At 40.5% G+C, this 19,900-nt stretch overlaps 1 protein-coding gene across 3 annotated transcripts in view; it reads left to right on the top strand.

The window, feature by feature from the left end:
* Nucleotides 1-11,599: 11,599 nt before the first annotated feature.
* The window catches only part of GRM5 (glutamate metabotropic receptor 5), a gene marked incomplete at both ends in the record, with an annotated part of 269,036 nt that continues 260,735 nt past the window's right edge, over nucleotides 11,600-19,900 (top strand). For all 3 annotated transcript variants that reach the window (XM_084292099.1, XM_084292098.1, XM_084292097.1), the window contains one exon: nucleotides 11,600-12,278. In XM_084292099.1, the coding sequence (XP_084148225.1) occupies nucleotides 11,600-12,278 (679 nt within the window). The remainder of the gene's footprint in view (nucleotides 12,279-19,900) is intronic.

The raw sequence follows: 19,900 nt of genomic DNA, 5'->3' as shown, positions 1-19,900 counted from the left end.
GTGGCTGCTTTCTGACTCCTTCATCACACACACGGTCTCTGTGAGACCAAGAACTGCTGTGACAGCCCAGCTGAGCAACAGCATCTCCCCTTTCTGCAGATCCCTAACACTGCTTCTTTCCAGGAATGTTGTGCACTGGAATTACACTTTACTCCCCTTCCCCTTCTACAGACCCATCCACCCACCTTATCCTCCTTTTTCTGATCTGTGCCTTCTCTGTAGATATCTGCCCCTTCTCTATAGGTATCTGGCCCGTATTTTAATCTGTCTCCAGCCTGAAATTGCTGGGTTTCCATTAATTTCACAGCTCATACTCTTTTGGGTGGGAAGATGATGTCTGAGAACAGCATGGGTGTGGGGATGAGGAATAAGGATGCTCCTTCTTCATCACCTGACCAGGGCACTAGCAGTAGTGGGAAGCCCTTGTAACTACTGAGCTCTCCCCTCTCATATAATCTACCCCCATACCTTCAAGAGGCAACCCCCCAAAGTCCCTTGGAGCAGAGTAGGGGAAACAAATGGCTGGAGCCACATGCACACATGCTCACAGTGCCCTCTGCTTTAAGGGGTGGCTGCTGCAATGGTGTCAGTGGCAACAGGAGCCAGGAAAGCTGAGGGAAAATATGAAGCAGGTGCTGGCTGATGGGCTTCCAGCCAGTTCTAGGCTGGGACTGAAGGAGGATGTGAAGGAGAAAGAGGCCAGGCACTGCACCTGGCAAGCCCAAATGGCATTCCTATCCTTCACCCCTTGGGATGAAAGGGGTGGTCAAACTGGGAATCTGGTGTTAGAGAGACAGCAGTAAAAGGATCACAGGATTAGGAGCATAGATGGAGCCATAGCAAGACAATCCCTCTTCCCCTGCTCCCCAACAACTTTATCAAAGTTACCCCAGCTGGGCAGAGGTGCAGCTTGAATGTGTCAGTGCATCAGTGCAGTCATTCTGTGGGAGCCATGACAAGTAGCAGCCAGGATTTAGGTCATTCAGTATTCATTTAAAAAAAAAAAAAATATATAATATTTTAAGCAGCAACCCAAAGAGGGGGGAACCAGCAGAGAGTGCCAAGCTGTGGTGCAGCGGCAGAGAATGGCTGTTAATTCTCGAAAATGGATGCACGAGCTAATCCTCCCCTGCAAATACAGCCTAATAAATGGTTGGACCCAGCAGCCTTTTAAATGCCAGATCAGCTCTTACTTAAATGGCATTTTGCTTTTTTATTTATTTATTTTACTTTTATTTATTTATTTACTAAGAATAGCTTTGAATTAAGAGATGATCTCCGTCCGGCGTTGTGTTGCGATGGTTTGTTGCCGTTTGCCACTACCGCTGCGAGAGTGCTGGGAGGTGATGAGTTTGTCGGGGCTCAGGCCATCTAGGACCCCTCACACACTCACACCCCTACCCACACCTCCAAAATCCCTCCAGAACCATCGTGCCCGACCCTGTGCTGTGGGTCCCTGCTCGCTCCGGGCAGTGTGCTGCAGCCGGTGGGAGAGGAGCAGGACAGCTGAGTGTGAATGAGAGCAGGACCGGGGTGTGTAGGGCTAAGACGTGAGGAGGAGAAGGAGAGAGGGAGGGAGAAAGCCTTGGGAGTATGCAGGGATGCTGGAAAGGAAAGTAAAGCCTCAGCCGGCTCCGGGAGGGAAGGGCTAACCGAGGAAAGGTGCATGTGTGGGAAGCTCGTAGTTAGCAGGACAGGGAGGTGCTGAGGGTTTTTTTTTGGGGGGAGGTGGGGAAGCTGAAGAGATGGAGGGCGCAGAGCTCGGGGGCAGAAGATAGGCGACGAGGAATTCCACCCTTGGGGCTGCAGGAACGGTTCCAGGGGTGCTGGCTGTGGAGGCGGGGGGCTGTCAGCGAACGGCAGCGCCCAGGGGTCCAGGGAGCCCGGGGGGAACTCCGGGAGGGGGGAAAAGGAGATGAACAAGAAGGGTGCAAATGACTCTTGCCGTGGGGACAAGCGAAGGCAGCCCGGGAGGGTGGGGAGATAGCAGGGGGCACGTCCCTCCGGCAGGGCTGGCAGCCCCGGCTGCCCTTGGCCGGTGCACTGCTCCTCGTCTCGCCGTGCCTGGTGCTGTCGTCTTGCAGCCAAGACAAGGAAGGGAGAGGGCAGCTTGCCCTTCCAGTGGCAGGTAGCCTTTCCTTTGTGCTTGGTAGCCCTGGGCGTGGGTGGATGTGGAGGGGGTCGCTGCTCTCGCACCCCCTCTCTCCCCTTGCCAAGGAGCAGCAGGCAGAACCCAGGACTGGCAGGCTGCTCGCTTTCCTAGAGGGATCTGTGCCACTTGGTGGCACTAAAAAGTTGCTCTGGCGCCCGGCTCTCTCCCTGCGAGCCCCCCTTCTGCCCCCCCCCCAGCCCCGCAGGTGCAGGAGCCACCGTGCAGCGCGGTCCCCGAGGGGAGGCGAAACTTTGGCGGAGTGAATTCCCTAAAACCCCGCCGAGACTGAAGGGGTGAGCTCTTCCTCTCGACTCGGTTTAAAACAGACTCTCCCGAAGAAGGTCTTTTTTTTTTTTTTTTTTTTTTTTTTTTTTTTTTTTCGGTAATGGTGTTCGGAGCCGAACGCCTGACAGGAAAGGAGGGGTGCGGCAGGGAGGTGTCCATAAAGGTGGGGGGACTTTCAACCTTCCGAGCACCTGGAGAGATCTCCCTGCGGGGCAAAAAGCAGGATTAACCCCTTATAAATGCAGAGAGGTTGCTGCCGTCTAGAAGTGAGGAGGGGCTGAGGTGGTCAAGCCGCAGCAAGTATTTCGGCTGACCAAGGCTGTGGTGGCAGGGAGCAAAGCCCCATCTGTTGTTTCATTGTTTGTTTGTTTATTCCTCCTCCTCCTCACGCCTCTCGCTCCCCCTCCTCCCCGCTTAAATCCAGGGACCATTCACGCCTCTTGCAAATGAGACTTGGGCGATGCTGAGCGAGCAGCGTGTTGCATGGCGTGTGTGTGTGTGCATGCATGCGCGGGGGAAGGATTCTCGGTGCTCAGCGTTTGCCTGTGATCAGAAGAAAACAGGATGTGCCCATAGCTGGAGGAGTGACAATGCTAGCCGAGTGGGGCTCACCTGCTGGTGATCTTTGCAGAGGCATTTGAGGATTATTCAGCTCCAGAAGGTCTGTTGCGAGGAATGTTATCTCTGCCGTGGCTGAAAATAGGAGGTGCCTACCTCTACCCGTCTTGATTGCTGCTACCGAAAGGACTGCTTTGACGCCACCGTAGGAAGGAACGATTGCTCCCACAGACAAGGTAATGCTGCGGGGTGGGAGAAGGGATTTGTGAACCCCCGGTTGCGGACAGAACCCCTGTGGATGCAGGAGGAACTCTTTCCCCTCCCTCCCCCCTTCCTGCTATTGCTCCGTGCCCTGGTTGCCGGAGGACAAGCAAGGCTATTGAGGGGCAGGCAAAGCAGCGTATGGGGCACACCTTCAGAGGCTGCTGAGGTACCTGGAGGTTGGGGCACTGGAGGGCAGTGGGCACTGACCCCTCCCGAGGAGTGGGGTGTATGTGGGGCAGAAGGTAATGGGGGTGCCGCAATACCTGGGCTTGGTGATGCGTGTGATATATCCCTTCCATTCACCGCTGGGGATTTGCCTTGCCAGAAAGGGAGAATGAAAATGGGATGTATTTGTTTTTTTTCGGAGACAGCCAGGCTGAGCCCATCCGTGGACTTTTCTGTGTGACCTTGGGACAAATCACTTTGGCTCTGCTTGGCAACTCCCATCTGATCCTTATTTAATAATGGGAGCTAATGCCTCTACGTGCAAAAATGATACATTACGAACCGAGTGTGACACCACTGGGGAGACAGAGACCTAAGAACCGGTGTGCATGCACACATATACGTGTGCATGCCCAGCCACACAGTTGTAGCAGCGCAGGTAGCTATTCCGGGAGTTAACCTTGCCCAATAGTTTCCTCTCCGACCCAGCTCTGAGCACCCAATGCATTTATAACAAAAAGTGGTTCTGCAAAACAACAGTGACCACCGTGGCATTTTTTAACCACTGGTTGATTTTCAGATTATTTTTTAACCCCTTCCCCAAAAAAACCTCCGATGAGGTGAGCGCTGGTGCTGGTGCTGCTCAGCACCATGGACAGAGCCGGGGCCGGCGCCCGCCCCGCCAGGTGCCCGCAGCAGCGCCGCGCCGCACCGCGGGGCTCCTTTGCTCCCCTCGTGCCCCTGCCATTCGACCTCTCCCCCTCTCGACAAGGGCTTTCTGGTAGGTAGGGGTGGCTGGGAGCTGGGGAGCGACCGAGCGTTTTGTTTCTGCTAGTCCTGAGGACAAAGCAGGCGGACCAGCTCTAAAGCACAGTGTCAGAGGACTGTTTTGAAAATACATCACTTTAAGCAACCCTGAAATGAGAAAGTGTATAACGGAGTTAAATGCTGGGTTCTTTTCATTCTCTATATCTTTATTATTATTATTATCACAGTATTCCTAAACATCTCTATCACACACTAACATTCTGCGCATTTTCAAAGACTTTAACTACATGATAATATATGTGCTATATGATCAGGGACGCCAGCATTAATCGGTATTTCAACTGATCAGAGAATATTTATGGTGTCTCTATATAGGTTCTTTGTTGTTTTATTTGCCAGCCAATGTATCATCTTTTTGTTTGTTTTATATTGTGGTAGTACTGGAATGCCACTCCAATGCTACTCTTGTTGTGACTTGCTAGAAGATAGATGTTCTTATGATGTTTTTTTGTTTGTTTGTTTGTTTGTTTGGTGGTGGTGGTGGTGGCATTTTTTTTTTTTTTTTGGAATTGTTATTGCTTTTCCTTGATCACTTCCTCCAGATCATACAGTTTTACTAATTATTAAAATGTCTCGGATTACAGCTGAAATCACACCAGAGCTATTAGTTTCTGCATCATGTGGTATAGCAGTAATAAGTAGTATATTCAGCAGAACTGCAAGTTTTACTGTGATGTTAAGCACCTACACAATAGAAAAAAAAAATATTTCATTAACCAGAAAGTGTGTGTGCGTGTGAGAATATAGGGAAGAACTTCCTCTGATTGCCAAGGATCTTGCTGATAATTATAGCCTTCTATGTTTATTATCTATGAAGGCATGCATGAGATCTGCCTACTAGTCTGTTATTTTCTGTGGCTGCTCTGACCAAATGGTTAGAAATCTTCTGTGCTGCTTAGTTTTCTTCTATATCTAAGTCAAATTGCAGAAAACTGTTTCATAGTCTCTCCTGTTGTATAAGGCTGTTTCTTTTGTCAAAGAGCTTGATCCAAAACCTGCTGTAATTCATAGAGCTGAATTTTTTTATTATTTTATTATTAATTTTTTTTAGTGAATGGAAAAGTTGAGTGGCAGTAGCAGTCTCAAAACATATTAGTGTGTTCATATTCATGTTCTGCAACTAGAGTGCATCAGGTTTTGTGTGAACAAATAGAATTACCTCTGAGGAGTGAGTGTGTGGGACCTTCTGGAATTTGAACCTTTCTATAACATTGGGAACAAGGTAGCCAGAATAGTTTGAACCCAATGCTTAGTGTTTGCAAAGCCAATAGTCATAAGAATTGATCAAAAGCTTAGCATCCTAAATGTGCACTGTTTGCTCCCATTGTTCCCTGTTGATAAGAGCTGAGAGGTCTTTCTACTTATATAATCACTTTTCTAAGGTTGTTCCATCTTCTGTCTCCCAAAGATCTTCACTGCAAGAAAAGTATCAGGGCTGACTTTGGACCAGTAATTCAGTTGCTGCCTGCTTGTCTTCTGTGATGATGGAACCTGGTTTAGTTCCTTGGGATATATTGATTTGATTCATATCTATGCCTATATTGACATTTATTATCTCACATCTGATGGCACAGAATTAATTGCATTGCGTGCTGTAAATAAATGCCTAGAAAGGCTTTCATTGGCAGGTACATGGTTGTAGGCTATATATACATAGATTATAAGTAAATTTGTCACTGAAAATCAATGGATTTTGGGGCCATCTTTTTTTTTGTGATTTTTCTGATTGGGGAAATCCTTTAAGGAGATGCTAAACTTATGTATTTTTTAACAGATGATAAATCATCAGCATTCTTCATGTGTTTAGCATGCAGCATATTTCCAAGTGCTTTCCTGGATCAGGCCCTGGGTTCTCATTTCATCACAGCACTGTTCTGTGGTCCAATAATCTTGAATTTTATTTTCATTATTTAAATCTGCCTGAAGATTTAGAGACTATAAACTACAAGTTATAAGCTTACAAAAATATAACCAATAAGAAGTCTGAAAGAAAATATTTCTCCTTTGCTCCTTTTTTTTTTTTTTTTTTTTTTCCTGATAAAAAATACCTGAAATCAAAACCTCCCTTTGCTGAGTTTTCATTTTACCTGTAGAAACCACACAGCCAAAAGAATTCACTGTAAAAAAGACAGGTCCTTCACTCTGGGGTCACTAGTGGGCGCTGCTATAATAATGTAAGTCACAGGAAAGGGTTTAAACAGTTACACCTGCTGTAGTAGAAGACCTTATGAAAAGTCAGATGTGCCCCATGTATAAATTCTCAGCCACAAACATAGTGGAAATTAGCCCTCTGTGAACTGCTGTTGGATTTTTTATCACGTTTTAATTAACACAGTTGGATATTAGAGCTCTTTCTGTTTGTTTTGGTCTATACAGACAGTAATTATAGATGGACTTGTGTTTGAGGATGAAATAAAGCATTTTAAGAAATAGATGATCTTTCATGGAATATTACAGATCCTCATTTTCTGCTCAGTTAAACCTCAACATGAAGTATCTGGAAGTCTGCTCTAAAGGAACAGCTGAGAATTTCTCCTGACAGAGATTGGCATAAAGTTTTTCCTGCCAGGGAGAGCAAAGGTTAGAGAAATGTGTTGAACGCTTCATCATATCTGTGTCTTCAGTCACCTGAGTAGCCCTTAAGTTTTCAACTAGAGCAAGAGTACACAAAGACCAGATAGGCAGAATTATATTTTCACCTTAACATTTCTGCAGTTGTTCCAAGTGTGAAGCTAGTGCAGCAAAGGACTGAGACTCAAGTGCATGTCAGCTATTGTTGTGACTTCAAGATTAGTTTATAGCTAGATTCATATCTGAAATGTGATAGGAACCTTGATACACCAGTAATTAAGTGCCTGATTCAATTTTGTCCATCTTTCAGTAAAATAGTAGTAACTCCCTTGATGCTAAACAGTGTGAAAAATAAATTTGACCCTAAACGCTGTGCATCTTGATTTGCTTGTCCATCAATGAAAACAAGTAAATGCAGGTAAATCATTAATTTGGAAACAATTTCTACTACTTTATGCATATGTTCAAGACTTCTCTGTCTATGATGCTGTTGATATCACTGTTCTCAGTCTGAAGTCTATAGCATGTGAAACTCCCTGTAAGGTTTAAGGAAACTCCTTTTAACTCCCTCCCATTTAACACAGGAATTATATTTAAGCTTCTGAAATTTTTACTTCATTTTGTTCTGGTAATCATACTGCTTGTAATAAAAAACTTCCAGTAGGAGGAAAGAATGGAATCAAAATGTGGAATGACTTGTATGTGATTCTCTGGGAATAAGATAGCAGTACATTTGAACAGATAGATCCCTTGGCCACCCTCTTTTCAGGGAGGAATGGAGTTCTCCAGGAAATGTAATTTGTGTGTTTAGTCTATCAACTCACTGCTCAGCCATCTTTTGTCCTAGAATGCAATACGTTACCTAACTACCCTTGTGGCACCTCTGGCATATCCAGTGATATCTAGGGAAGAATGACAGGCAATGGGCACAAACTGAAATACAGGAAATTCTGTTTAAATATAACAGGAAAACAAACAAAACAAAACAAACCAACCAACCAACCAAACAAAAACCCCTCATTATTTTCAGTGTGCTCAGACACTGGCTGCCCAGAAAAACTGTGGAGTCTCCAACCTTGGAGGTATTCAAAACCTGAATGGACATGATTCTGATTTACCTGCTTTAGCTGAACTTGCTTTCATGAGGTTAGATGGACCAGATGACCTCCAGAGGTTCCTTCCCACCTCAGCCATTCCATGATTTTTAGGATTATAAGAGCAGGAGTAAGATCACAGAACCAGATCTCTGTTATACAAATGCAAATCCATAGTAATTTAGTAGGCTCACTTAACCATGTCTGTATCAATTTCAGGTTGCTTCACCGTATCATGAAAGCCCACAGAAGACATTGACTTCAGATACTTTTGAGTCCTAAGCCTAATACTACATAACATAAGTAGTTTGCTTGGTGCAATTAGTAACAACATTGAAAATCTCAAGTAAATTGAATTTCAATGTAGTACAGCAGGGTATGAGAAGACAGTTCATTAATTCTGGAACAACTCCAGTCAGTATCTGGCCCCTTCTTTTCCCTTGGATGCCATGGAGTGGAAGGATGTGACTGCTTTTAAGATGCTCTTGGGCCCTAGGAACACCTTAGCCCTGATATCTGCTGTTATTTTTGAACTAGAATTATAAAGGATACCTTCAGCTTTACTTCATTCTTTATCCTGTAGTTTTATACTGATAGATACAACAGTGGACAGAGAAGAGCAAACAGTTGTTCATTGGAGTGAAGCTGATAAAAATGTCCCTGCCCTCTCTTTCCCATATACCCTATATAGAAATTGTTTAACCGAAAAATGTAAGTCCAAGGACAGTATCAGTAAACCTGACCAGAATCCTAGGAATGTGTGCTGTAGAATTAAAATGGTGGGTAAAGACTGGATTCTTTTTGAGTCATAAGCTCACTCCACCCCACCCAGTCTCTCTCTATTTGTGCATATGCAGCTGCATAGGCAGCTAGGTTATAAAAATACATCAAATTGTATATCCAGTTACAGTCTGAGGCAAGGCTAGCATTTGATCTCAATATAGTTGTGCTCTGTACATGTAGCTTTAATTTGAAGAGCTCAGAAAATTAAGCATCCATGTTTTAAATAGCAGAGTACTATGTCTGTTAAAATGCTAATCACAGAATCACAGAATCACAGAATTTCTAGGTTGGAAGAGACCTCAAGGTCATCGAGTCCAACCTCCAACCTAACGCTAACAGCCCTCCACTAAACCATATCCCTAAGCTCTACATCTAAACGTCTTTTGAAGACTTCCAGGGATGGTGACTCCACCACTTCCCTGGGCAGCCTGTTCCAATGTCTAACAACCCTTTCAGTGAAGAAGTTCTTCCTAACATCTAACCTAAAACTCCCCTGGCTCAACTTAAGCCCATTCCCCCTCGTCCTGTCACCAGGCATGTGGGAGAACAGGCCAACCCCCACCTCGCTACAGCCTCCCTTGAGGTACCTAAAAAGAGCGATAAGGTCGCCCCTGAGCCTCCTCTTCTCCAGGCTGAACAAGCCCAGCTCCCTCAGCCGCTCCTCGTAGGACTTGTTCTCCAGGCCCCTCACCAGCTTCGTCGCCCTTCTCTGCACCCGCTCAAGCACCTCGATGTCCTTCTTGTAGCGAGGGGCCCAAAACTGAACACAGTATTCGAGGTGCGGCCTCACCAGGGCTGAGTACAGGGGGAAAATTAATAAATTAATAAGTTAATAAATATTTAAAATATTTTAATAAAGTGATAAAACATTAAATTACTTGGAAGTATAGGAATTTAATAGCTATGATATCGTACAAAGACATGCCCTGTCATTCATCTTTCAGACTGTTTACAAATTATGCAGTGTCGTCTTCAGAGCCACAGAACAAACAACTAGAATACATACGCGGTAGTTATATTCTGTAATTAGAGAGTAATTAACCTGAATTGAACTGCTGTTATTCAACAGTGGCAAGGGGTTGCAGTATTGATAAGCCAGCTCCTCACAAACAAACAAATAAAAAAACCTGTTGAAGCATTCTACAGTTGTCTTAACCCAATTTCATTATTATCACTTTTTTATTTCTAGAAATAAATACTACATGAGCTTATTAATATTGCAATTGATATTACAAGACCATTTCTATGAAATGTTTTTAAAGATTGGATTTCATTTGGGAATACTCACTGAAACTATTGCATGATCTCCTCTGTGTAAATACTTTAAAATCTATAGATGTCAAGGTACAATAACAACTAAACAAGGCTAACCTCAAGCAGGAAAATGTTTTTAGATTTCACTTTCTCATCTTTAGAATCAGGAAGATTGTAATTGTGGTACTGTATTGAATGATCTAGCTGCAAGTGGTAAATTCAAGATTAAACTCCTGCCAGATTTTGAACCTTGGAAGCAGCAGCAGCAGATTTCCCATGGCAAAGGGTTTCTTTCATTTTGCAACATCTGAGCACTGTTAGAGTTATGTTAATGGATTATAAATGACTAGTGGATCTCTGGATCTGAAATGTATCAAAACTCCTATATTCTTTTTTATTACATTAGAAAGATTTATGTGAGTAAAACTGAGATCAGGCTTTGCCCCAGGATTCTGCAGCTTTTTTTTTTTTTTTTTTTTTTTTTCAATAATGAGACTGGGCATGCAGTTCACTAACTAGCTCAGCATCTTCCAAGATTTAAGAGTGTGCTCAACTTTCTGTACTGTCAATAGATCCACTGGTAGGAGTAGAGCAACAGACAATACTTTAATGTGGTCTGTGATCAAGACCTGATCAAACTATTGTTTAAGCATTATATTTAAAATGAGAAGCAGATTATTGTAAATCCACTGTTAGGTACAGAACATTTTCAAGTATGTTTTCAAGTTCCATTAACCACATTTTTTTGCTGATTTAAAATCAGTTAAAAAGATTTCACGCTGATTTGCTGTTTTAGAATTGGAAAGAATCTGTTGTTCCTCTGCTGAAACATTCACTGCTGAAATGAACAAAAATATTAATGAAGACATCAGTTTTCTTAATCTTAACTTATTTTAAAAGATCATTGGTTTCATGTTGAGGGTGACAAACAACAACAACAACTACAAAAAAAACACATTTTCAGTTTGGAAGAGACATATTCTTCTTTCCTTAACATATTTCAAGAAAGGCTTTATTTAACAGTAGAAGTTTCCTAGTGCTGTAGTTGATAACATGGCCCAAGGTACATTAGTGTGTTGTATGCATTTGTGAGATAAAAAACACCTGTAAATAAGAGGGCTGCTTTCAAAGACACACATTAGATGTGGTAGCATCTTTCTTTGGAATGTAATACTTGTCTGCCTTTTGTGCTTGTGAAAATGTTTCACAAAAGAGTTTTTAAACAAGAGTGTCAAAGAGAGAGACACTGATTTATAACAGCACAAGTACAAGCATAAGACTGTGAAACACTGAAGCATAATAAAGTTTTCCAACTTGAAAATGGTGGAAAGAAATGTATTACAGTCATTGACAACAGTAGGAATAAGTACAACTTCAGAACAGATTACAAAGCTGACTTTATTGCTAATTTTAAAACTCTTTCTCTTATTCATTTTTGAAGGTTATGAGGATTATGATCACGTGCGCAGCTCCGCATAGCTGTCTACCTGGAGATGATGGCGACTCCTTAGAGAATACATACAAACTCCTGGTTAATCATCAGCATTCTGCTCCTTTTATCTAAAAGATTTAACTGCTTTTCACCAGCTCTCCATTTTTTTTTGTTGCACCATGTTGTCTCTACCAGCCTAAACCATTTCCTAAAATGATCCTTTTGCTGTTCCTTGCAATCCTGTTATTGAAGGAAGATGTCTGTGGGAACGTTGGGCTTTTGGTTTCTGCACAGGCCAATGAAAGAAGGGTAGTAGCACACATGCCTGGTGATATTATCATTGGAGCTCTGTTCTCTGTCCACCATCAACCAACAGTTGACAAGGTTCATGAAAGGAAATGTGGAGAGGTAAGAGAGCAGTATGGCATTCAGAGAGTGGAGGCAATGCTACATACCCTTGACAGAATTAATTTGGACCCCACACTGTTGCCAAATATCACGCTAGGATGTGAAATAAGGGACTCTTGTTGGCATTCTGCTGTGGCTCTGGAGCAGAGCATTGAGTTTATAAGGGACTCTCTTATTTCATCAGAAGAAGAGGAAGGGATGGTGCGATGTGTGGATGGATCTTCATCATCTTTCCGCTCCAAGAAACCTATTGTTGGTGTCATTGGCCCTGGCTCTAGCTCAGTTGCTATCCAGGTACAGAACTTGTTGCAGCTTTTCAATATACCTCAGATTGCTTATTCTGCTACAAGCATGGACCTAAGTGACAAAACTCTGTTCAAGTATTTTATGAGAGTTGTGCCATCTGATGCACAGCAAGCACGGGCTATGGTGGACATTGTCAAGCGCTATAACTGGACCTATGTTTCTGCTGTACATACTGAAGGTAAGAGGTGGTTGTTATTATTATTGTTTATTATTATTATTATTATTATTATTATTATGATTATTATGTACAAATGCCTTTGAACTACTTTGATGTGATCAAATATCTAGATGTTGATAATTTGATTATTTATTTATTTATTTTTTTCCCCAGGCAGTTGTCAACTGCATAGACTTTTATTTCAGTTAATAGTGATTTCACATTCCTGAGGGTGAAGTAGCATCCTGTTGATTAACCACTGAAAACAGTTTGAAACACAGGACTGTGTGGTCTACAAAGCCACTTGTTATTAAACATGTTTACTCTGGAGTTTTGTAAGTGACCTTAACTTAATGTAGTTGGCATTTATTTATTTTTATTAATCTACCAATCAGTATATTTATGTGGAATAATCATTTTAAGTACATTGGTATCAATGTGTAATAAGAAAGTATCTGGTCTTTTTAGTACAGAAGAGAGATAAATCACCATTTGAAACTGTAGCTGAACCGGAATATTTCCTGTAGTATCTGAGCCACAGAAGCACAAATAACAGAAGACCTGAGGTTCTGGCTAATATCTGAATGCAAGTTGTCCTGGCTTTTTGAGATCAACACTATTTCTGTCCTTTTTATAGTACCCCATGGAGTATTGCAGCCACTTAGCCACTTCTTGCTCTGCATCTGGTCATTGGTTTTGGAAGCGAGCAAGGGAAGTCTCCTTGCATCTTCTTCACACACCATCAGAGTCCAGAAAATCAGAACTATGTGCTATATTGCTTCCCTCTTTTTATTTATTTGAGATAGAGCTTAAGCTTTTTGCCTAATGCTCAGAAGAGTATGATTAAAGGGAGAAAAAATGGAAAAGATTGCCTGAATTCATTATCCCTTGTATTGACAGACTTGAGTGGTTTCATCTTTCTCTAAGTGACTAGAATTTCATACTGCCTTAAGAGCAAATTTTACCAGTCCCTCTCTAATGGCACCACAATGTAATGCGTTTTCTGGAATTACATTCTGTGATGAATTTTAGGATCTCACCTCTGCTCAAACAGATGAACCTGAAATGGAAGGCGCAGAATATGATCTGGAGAATGTAAAATGTTATTAAGAGATTGAGTAATGGTGACAGCATTGCTGAACAGCAGCAGATGCTGCTGGCTTTATTACAACCAATAGAAAGCAGATTGTCCTTCCCACACACAGAGTATGCTTCTCTGGCAGACTTCATGTTCAAAGGCCTTTTTGGGGTGATGTTGGTCTGATACAAGTATGTAGGGATCATTTTCCTCCTAAAATATGTGTGTGTATATATATATATATATATACACACACATATTTTAGGAGGAAAATGATTTTAACCTGTATTATATATATATATATATTATATATATATATATATATATATATATAATATATATATATATATATATATATAATACAGGTTAAAATTTAGATGCAGGTTGTTGTACCCATCCTTCCATCATGATAAGACTGGTAAACAACTTCAGTCTGTTTTCTGTGAGGATGCATGAATATATTAGCAGTTTAATATAATAATGTACAAATCACCATACACCATATCATGTAATGAAACTACTCTGTGCCAGCTGATGCCTTTGGCATGGCTTAGTGTGCAGCCTTCATTGCACAAATGTGTTTGAATAACATCATGGTCAAAAATGTTGCCAGTGATGTGCTGCATTAGTTTAAGTTTGTGTATTCTGAGGACTTTTGATGACTCATCTAATTTTTGTTATGAACAACTTTTACACTTCTGCTATTGAGCAGGGATGCTTATGTATTCAGTTTGGGAACTGTCAAGCTTACATTGAGGTCTGAGTGCACAGAGTGAGAATACTTTTGCAGCTTCACATGGACACTACTTGGAGCAGATGGTAACATATGGCATGTTAATCTCATGGCAGAGGAACTTCGCACTGTGCGTTGGAAAGAAGTGAATAAGGACGCAAGAATAAAAGCTGGAGATATGCTATAAGACAAAAGTAATAAATGCCAGGGGAGCTGGATGTGAATAAAAACAGGTGAATGATATATTTCATCAGTAAGATGTGCCTACTTCTGTCTATATTGATGTGGACAAGATAGGTGGTACCATTAAGTTAATACCTGAGGTCTCATACCATTTATACCATATTTACAAGAGTATAATTCTGGACTTCAGTGAATGAATATTAAACTCAGATTCTGTGAACCTTATGATCTATTTGCATTGTCTGGTCATGATGATGAATATGTTCTCCAGTCAAATAACATCATACAAATGTTTTCTAATTGTAGAACAGATGGTATTTATAATGGGATAGACAAATACAAACTGAACAAGGTATTTATCTGAAACTTGGTGATGTCTGATGTTCTGGACACTTTCCAAACATTATGACAGATGTTGTCCCTTACAGAAATAGAAAGATTAAATCAAAACAAAACAAAACAAAACAAAAAAACATAAAACCACCACCAACAAGAAGGGGATCCTTTTTAGCCCATTTATCTGCTGTCAACACCTGGAGAGACTTGGGCCTGTGTCTGAATTTTGGGTGGTTATGGTTGGCATACAGATGTGCCATGCAACCTGAGCACTTTGGAGCTTTGTCACAGACTTTTCTTGCTTAACCATTTAGCACCACAACTAAGTGGAAATTGTTGCAGAAACTGGGGAAAATCTGGGTGTCTTTCACAAGGCACAAGGGACTTTTTGTCCTCATGTCACATGTGAAAACATTCTCTGGTCTTTCCCATAGATCAGAGAAACATGTATACAATTTTATCTTCTCCCATCTTTGAGGTGCGAAGACCTAATTGAAAGCTCATTTGAAGTCAATATGCTCCGTTTGACTAGAGTAACATTTGGATCATGACTTCCTAGTAAGAAACAAGGTCAGTCCCTGCAAGTCAGAGCATAAAATTTGCCTGGAGGTGAATGAATTAATAATTTAAAAGATATTTTTCATTTTCATTTCAAACTATTTGTTTTGCCTCTCTGAATGGAGTGAAGAGGTAATATATGCTAGAAAAACACAACCACACAAAAGTACAATTGAAACACAATAGAACAAATTTACTGGGGGCGGCAAGGGATAAATTTCACTCCAGTATGTAAAAAGTGTGATTTACTTTTGAACACAGCCTTAAGAAATAAGCCAGTCTGTTAACATTTTCTTTAGAGAGGTAGCAGGTCAGCACAGGATCAAACTCCTCCTCAAAGTGCTTTCTTTTTAATAATGCTTTCCTCCATTTAAATTTATCATAAATGCGTATAAAGAGGTGATTCACCTTCATTTTGTTAGGACATACCCTGGCAAGTGTAACAGAAACATGACTTTATTTTCCTGCAGATAAGTTTTACTTCACACATTTCCTTTCATATTTGTTCAGTTGTGCTTGGTTACAAGACTATTTTTGTCTATATCTCTCTTGCTACCGAATAAAGAACAAAATGAAAATTAGTCATAGTCTGTGAGAATAGAATGAAGAAATGAAAGAAAGAACTGCAACGAGTTGACCTTAAACTTGCTGCTTGGAATAAATTGTTCTTATATGATGTTTGTTTAGGCACTCAGTGTTTTAATGTCACTATTTCATAGAATAGAATCACAGAACAGTTTGGGTTGGAAGGCAACTTAATCTAGTTCCAACCCCCCTGCCATGGACAGGGATGCCACCCACCAGACCAAGTTGTCCAGGATCCCATCCAGCCTGGCCTTGAACACCTCCAGGGATGGAGTATCCGTAACTTCTCTGGGCAACATGTTCCATGGCCTCATCACCCTCTGTGTAAAGAATTTTCACCTTACGTATAATCTAAATATAATTTTAGTTTAAAACTTTAGTTTAAAGTCCCTGGGTATGGAAAGAATTTACAAGACACTAGAATTTAATTTCATACATAATCAAGGAAAAGAGTTATGTCCAACTCTTGTCAGTATCTTTGTGTATCAAAAACTTATTGCTGTATATTAGTAGTGCAGGAATTAAATCAACATTGTTTCAAAATCAGAATGTTTCTGTGTAATTAAGGAGCATTGATCCATATATGTAGGGTCACTTCCTGTATTTACAAGAGATAACTTGCAATTACTCTGAAAGTTAAGAAAGACAAAAGGGCTGTGCTGGATCTTTTAAACTTTTCAGTGTTCTCTAGGGCAGTTCTGACTATCTGATTCTTGAATCATCCAGGAGGCAGTGATCTTGGAGGTAAACCAAAAATTGTAGACTTTGCTTTCATGCAATTTGGAAGCTACTGGATGGAGGATAACATTACATCCATCTTACTAAAATGCGATTGCAGGCTCCTGATGATGTGGAAGCATACCATGCTGTAATGCATAGTACTATAAGTATACATATTGTACATGCGTACATTGAATAAATTATTAGAAAGGTTATTAATAGAATAGTTACAATCTATCTTGGCAACAGATTTTTGAGACAATGCCTTTCATAAATCATATGCTTGTTTTTAAACTAACATGATTTAACTCATCATTCTAAATATGTTGACTGGTGAAAGCCACAGTGAAGATTTCCTTTAATTGATGGTTATATTTTTATTTTATTATTTATTTATTTATTTATTTATTTATTTATTTATTTATTTATTTATTTATTTATTTATGGAGCTGTCTGGCAGCATTTATGACTGGCCAGATACCTGATCCAGGTGGTATATGTGGAAGCCTCCATATAATATCCATTACATTGTCAAATGGTAGATAAATGATGTATTTGGAATAGCTATTGCTGGGAGAGGAATATGTACTAGATAAGTTGCAAAGATAAGAACTGGGGTAGCTGGTAAATCAGCTCACTGGATGAATCCCACAGCCAAAATCAAAGCTAACTGCTAGAAACAGTGGAAAGATGAGAAAAATTATCTTTTCCTCTGTCTGTTGTGATCTAGTCAAATGTTTCTCATCTGCCATCACCTAAGCTTTGATTTTTTAAAAACATTTTTCCCCTAAGATAAATTTCTACAGAATTCCTAGGTGGTGTTAAACATGTAAAGAGGGAAATTTCCCTAGTAGTGAGAGAACTTTGATCAAGATATGCAAAATTACCTTATCACAATGCTCCAACATATAACTCCTTGATTTTCATTTGTTCTCAGTGGTTCTCTTTGCAGTTTTTGTTCTAATCTTTCTTTTGGCTAAAACAAGGAACTTTAGTTTTCCAGTCAGTTCTATAAAGTGGTCCTTCCTGATGTTAAGTTCATTTTCTAAAGATCATTTTCTAAATCTTTCTAGCTTTGTCAAGATCCTTTCTAAAGAGCATATACTGCTTCTTTGACCCTTTTTAGTGAAATTGTTACCTCATTTACTTGTTCAGCCTGCAGTCATGTGGGAACTATTTTTCCATAGATCAGCATACAAGCTGCTGATACAGACCTTATCAACAAACCAATACAGTGGTTGCCTATAAACTTGTATGGTTTATTTTTCCCTTTTACAGTTATCTGCCCCCATCTTGTCATAACCCATCTTCTGCCCACCTGACTTACTATCTCACCTTTCTTGGTAGTGTTTTGTTTTTTCTTTCTTTATCTGGTTATGTTTAATTTTTTTCCCTCTTATCTCTTCCCAGTCAACATGAGATTGCCAAACCATAATTGCATGAATAAGATATGATGCACAGATTTGGATATTTCTAAAACTTCTACCTTATGTGATCACAACTACTATTCAAAGCAGTTGAGTCCTGGCTAAAATAATGGCTATCAGAAATTAATACTTTTTTTTTTTTTTTTTAAAGTTAATTCACCTGGTGAATCTAGTTTTAGTCCAAATGTCTTTTAAAGTTCACATTTAAAGGCCAGATTCTCATTTTAAAAACAACATTTAGACCTTCAGTAGTTCTACATTTGTTTTTTCTTAATTACATTTTCTTAATTAATGAGTATCACAGCTGATGAATTTGCAGATTTGTCATTAGGTTGAAAACAGGATATTTTTTTCATTTTCAAGGGAAGCCTTAAAAGGGAAATATAAATTGAAATTATTCCTCTGCTTCATCTTCATCAATTTCAAGATTTCATACCCAAATTAGTTCTCAATTACACTGTAATAGGGTTATTCATCAAATATCTATTGTACTTGGAGAGCTCAAACCATGTCCCCTCCACCTTCTCTCCACCTGGTTGCCTCAGAGACGACCTTTGCAGGTGCTTCTCATTTGCTTTTATGAGTTGAACAGAAGTTAAGGATGCATTTCATAGGTAAGTAGTTCTTCCTTTTTCATTCTCTTTCATCTTTACCATACAAAAATATGTAATCTAAAACCTGCTCGCATCAACAGAAACTTTCAAAAAGTTTAGGATAAGTGCCCAAAAGGAGAATTTGAGCGTGTATACTGTCTTTCCAATATAAGATTCTCATAGTTCTCTTTCCGGTCATGGTTATATATATAAAGTTTTTGTTTTGTTTTGTTTTGTTTGTTTGTTTGTTTTTCCTTCCAAAACTGCCATGGGATGTGAAGTTACCTTGCTTCTTTTCATGCATATACACAAAGGCAATTTGTCTGACCTATTTCTTTCCCTTAAAGGAGACTAGCTCAAATTCAGGGGTCTAAATAAATGCTGAAGTTGGATCAGATGCTCTATTTCTCTCTCTTTAATTTTGCATCTTTTCCATGAGAGACCACTGCATAGGGTTATTTAGATAATTCTTTCTTGGCACCTCCACGCTTTCTGAACTCAATAGGGAATGGAGATGCTTTAAGTCTCACTGGATATGGGGTCGAAGGTTTTGTTCACTCAGATAGAAATTCTGCGGAGGGATAGATTTTGACTGCTAATATTTGAATCTAAAGTGCACAAATTCAAAGGCATTTATGCTTTTGCATAAAAAAATTTTGCAAAATCATAAATGCCAGCATGTCTAAGTAGTTCAAAAGGAAGCATCTGGTAGAGCATGCATTCAGGGTTCTCAACCTTATGGATTTTGAATAAAAATCTGATTTATTCAATGAGTGGAACAGGCTGGGAAAGCAGGTTCTTTTTGTAAGCTATGTAAGATTCAACCAAGGAGTGCAATCTTTATAGTTATAACAACCTATAGATATACAGTTTTATTGAAAAAGTGAAGGTTACATGACCTATGGACTTACCAATTTATCTTTTCCTCCGCTGTTTCCCATTTTTATGTTCCTTAATGGTGTGCCCTTCCTCCCCCTCCCTCTGTCTCTGGCCTCTCGCCTGTTAACTAGAACTGTCTGAATCATCCCAGCTAACATTGTCCTTTTCTTTCCCTGCTCCCCAGCTGACTTTATTACAGCTCTATGCATTATTCATGTGTATTCAGTGAACAGTTTATGCAGACAGCTTCTGCTATGTGAGCTGTTCACAGGCTGCTCAGGCAGGGCTAGAAGGTGCCTTTAGGCACCACCCTGTTGGAGGAGTGACATATAAATGGTGCTGACCCTGGAGGTGGTGTGCTGAGAAGCCTCTGAATCATGCACGGTTGCTTATGACGGTGTCAGGGCTATGCTGAAGCCTCTCCATCCACATGAAGTGGCATGTGCATCACATTAAGTTACGCTATGAGAGAGAAGACTCTTGCCTCCTCAGCTTTGTGCTGTGAATCTGCCTTTGCTGTTTGGTTAGTTCATGTTCCTGTGGGATGGAAA

This window comes from Netta rufina, assembly GCF_964035555.1.
Source record: "Netta rufina genome assembly, chromosome: 1".
In the NCBI taxonomy this organism is placed as follows: domain Eukaryota; kingdom Metazoa; phylum Chordata; class Aves; order Anseriformes; family Anatidae; genus Netta; species Netta rufina.
This window is presented reverse-complemented; position numbering and strand designations above follow the sequence as displayed.